The 3,076-nt window shown below is 51.4% G+C and overlaps 1 protein-coding gene across 1 annotated transcript in view; it reads right to left on the bottom strand.

Moving 5' to 3' along the window:
- mpdu1b (mannose-P-dolichol utilization defect 1b) overlaps window positions 1-3,072 on the bottom strand; it is a gene marked incomplete at its 3' end in the record, with an annotated part of 6,980 nt that extends 3,908 nt beyond the window's left edge. Inside the window, exons 1-2 of the mRNA XM_048621140.1 lie at window positions 2,991-3,072; window positions 395-460 (exon numbers count right to left, since the gene is read on the bottom strand). Of these exons, the coding sequence (XP_048477097.1) occupies window positions 395-460; window positions 2,991-3,072 (148 nt within the window). The remainder of the gene's footprint in view (window positions 1-394; window positions 461-2,990) is intronic.
- Between the last annotated feature and the right edge of the window lie 4 nt (window positions 3,073-3,076).

Genomic DNA, 3,076 nt, shown 5'->3' with positions numbered 1-3,076 from the left:
ACTTTGGACTGTGGGAGGAAACCGGAGCACCCGGAGGAAACCCACGCAGACACAGGGAGAATGTGCAAACTCCACACAGACAGTCGCCCGAGTGTGGGATCGAACCCGGGTCCCCTGGTGCTGTGAGGCAGCAGTGCTAACCACTGAGCCACCATACTGTCCCAAGGATTCAACTCTGGACCCTCAGATTAAAGCCTGGTGCTTTACAGATTGACCTATTCAGACTCACCAGTGTTATGGAACAGAAATATACAGATAGTCTGTATTGCATCCAGACACCAACATCCCCAGCACTTTCTCAGGGACAACTAGTGACAGGAAACAGCCAGCGAACCCCCCCACATCCTGGGAATGAATATATTCGTCGGATTGGATTCATTTCGGAATCACTTACCCATCACCGATCCTGCGATGATGGACAGTCCCAAGACTTTGCTGAGCAGCAGTTTCAGGCAGGGAACTGGAGAGAGATCAAAAACAGAAGGAACGTTAATGCTGCGTCTGCACCGAGCGATCCCGCTGCAAGCCACCATGGGAGGAGCAATGCAGCCACCCAGAAACTGCATTGCTCAGGCACCTTTCACACAGACACAACAACAACGGGGGTGCTTCATGGTCGATCAACTGCTGAAACCAGAGATCCAGGTATGGGTCAGCTCCCACAAGGTACAATGGCTTTAAGCAGCATCTTACAGGAGGAGAGGGGAGGCAGTGAGCTTAAGGAGGGGGTTCCAGAGCTCGGGGCACAGGCAGCTGAAGGCATGGCCCCTTATGATGGAGCGATAGGAATCGGGGGATGGTCAAGAGACTGGAATTGAAGGTGGTTTCAGAGATAGGGAGGGGGTGTAGGGGCTGGAGGGGGTGACAGAGATAGGGAGGGGGTGAGGGGGCTGGAGGGGGTGACAGAGATAGGGAGGGGGTGTAGGGACTGGAGGGAGTGACAGAGACAGGGCTTTTGAATTATTTGAAAACGGAGATGGGAAACCTTACATGGAGGAGCTGCCAGACTGGGAGCCAGTAAAGGTGTGAAAGGACTTGACTGAAAAAGCAGACGGCTGCTCTCAGGCACACTGCTCTCCATCGCCTGCCAATAGCTGGGCACACTGGCATTTGGAGTGAGAGCCTCCCACAGGAGCTCACAATCATCTTCGTACCCAGTATCCCTGGGGGACACAGACTGAACCTGACAGCTCTCTTTTCGTGGACTGTAATCCCGCTTCCGATCCTACAATGACATCATGGATTACACTTCCAATGTAGGTCATTAGCCCTGTCTTGAGTGGAAATCCTTCGGCAGTGCTTTTAGAGGTAACTCATCACAATTAGGAATGACAGGTTTTCATCTTACAGATTGTACTCACTGTAAAAGTTTACAGCTTTGAGTTTAGTTTCATTTTAATGGTGCGAATGGTAACGTTTATGGAGACTGGATCAGCCAATGATGTCCACATCCCACGAATGAATTTAAAAGAAAAAGTCCCCAATGGCATCTCCATGTCAGATGAGGGAACACTCACTGGACTGTTAACCCAGAGACCCATTCTGGGGACGTGGGTTTGAATCCCACCAGGGCAGATGGTGGAATTTGAATTTAATAAAAATATCTGGAATTAAGAATCTAATGATGACCGTGAATCCATTGTCGGAAAAACCCATCTGGTTCACTAATGTCCTTTAGGGAAGGAAATTGCTATCCCTAACTGGTCTGGCCAGCATGAGACTCCAGACCCACAGCAATCTGGTTGACTCTGAACTGCCCTCTGGGCAATTAGGGATGGGAAATAAATGCTGACCTAGCCAGCAACGCCCTCGTCCTGTTAATGGATGTTAAAAAAGGAACTTCCTTATCAATAAAATATGCAGCACAGCAAGACGTTGTTCAGTTCAAGTGGCTCAGTGGTTAGCCTCACAGCGCCATGGTTTGTCTTCTGTTTGCATCTTTCAGTTGAGAGGGGAAGTATTCTAGGTGCTGAGCAGAGAGATTGGGGAAGTGCAGGCAGGTGGACGAACAACAGCTCTCCCCTCAAGACAATAAGATGTAGGAGCAGAAACGGCCATTCGGCCCATCAAGCCTGCTCCTCCAGTCTGATAATCCTCAACTCCACTTTCCTGCTCTGTTTCCCCACAAACTGTGATACCCTTACTGAAAATATGTCCAGCTCAGCCTTCAATATCCTCAATGCACCAGCCTTCACAACCCTCCATGATCAAAATCCACACCCCTCTGAGAGGTCACGGTGGCTCAGGGGGTAGTACTGCTGCCTCAAAGCGCCAAGGACCCGGGTTCGATCCCACCCTCGGGCGACTGTCTGTGTGGAGTTTGCACGTTCTCCCCGTGTCTGCGTGGGTTTCCTCCGGGTGCTCTGGTTTCCTCCCATAGTCCAAAGGTGTGCAGGGTAGGGTGGATTGGCCGTACTAAATTGTCCCATAGTGTCCCAGGGATGTGCAGGTTAGGGTGGATTGGCCGTGCTAAATTGTCCCATAGTGTCCCAGGGTGGTGCAGTTAAGGGGGAATGGCCCGGGCTAAAGCAGACCTAAAGAGATGATGTAAGGCAGGTCTGGATGGGATGCTATTTGGAGGGTCAGCATAGACTCGATGGGCCGAATGGCCTGCTCCCACACTGTTGGGATTTTAGGACTCCATAAGTAATTCCTCCTCATCTCTGGCCCCCTTCTAGAATCTTCCACAAGGTGAAAAACAGACTACATCAGGGTAGCTCAGGAAAGTGAACTGTTCACCCAAACACTGAAGTATTTAGCGCCCATAGATCGTATTTCACCAAAAGGACATCACAGCTTTAAGAGGGTGGGGCTTCGATCTGATCGACATGGGTATCGGCCAATGGGGAAGCGACGGCAATTCAGAACAGTCGTTCGGATTGGCCACTGCAGATACGGGCGGACCAATCGGAGCGGGCCACGGGTGAGAGGTCGGGTCCAAGGGTCCCGGGGACAGAATGGGGCGGCCTGCTCCTCCCGCGTTCCCTCACCGTCCAACAGGTTAAACTCCAGGAAAAATTCCTCGTAGCATTTCTCCGTCAGGAAGAAATTGAGCGCCAGCGACCTCAGCATCGCG

The sequence above is a fragment of the Rhincodon typus genome, unplaced genomic scaffold (assembly GCF_021869965.1).
Source record: "Rhincodon typus isolate 14 unplaced genomic scaffold, sRhiTyp1.1 hic_rhity00000066, whole genome shotgun sequence".
Taxonomy (NCBI): Eukaryota; Metazoa; Chordata; class Chondrichthyes; order Orectolobiformes; family Rhincodontidae; genus Rhincodon; species Rhincodon typus.
This window is presented reverse-complemented; position numbering and strand designations above follow the sequence as displayed.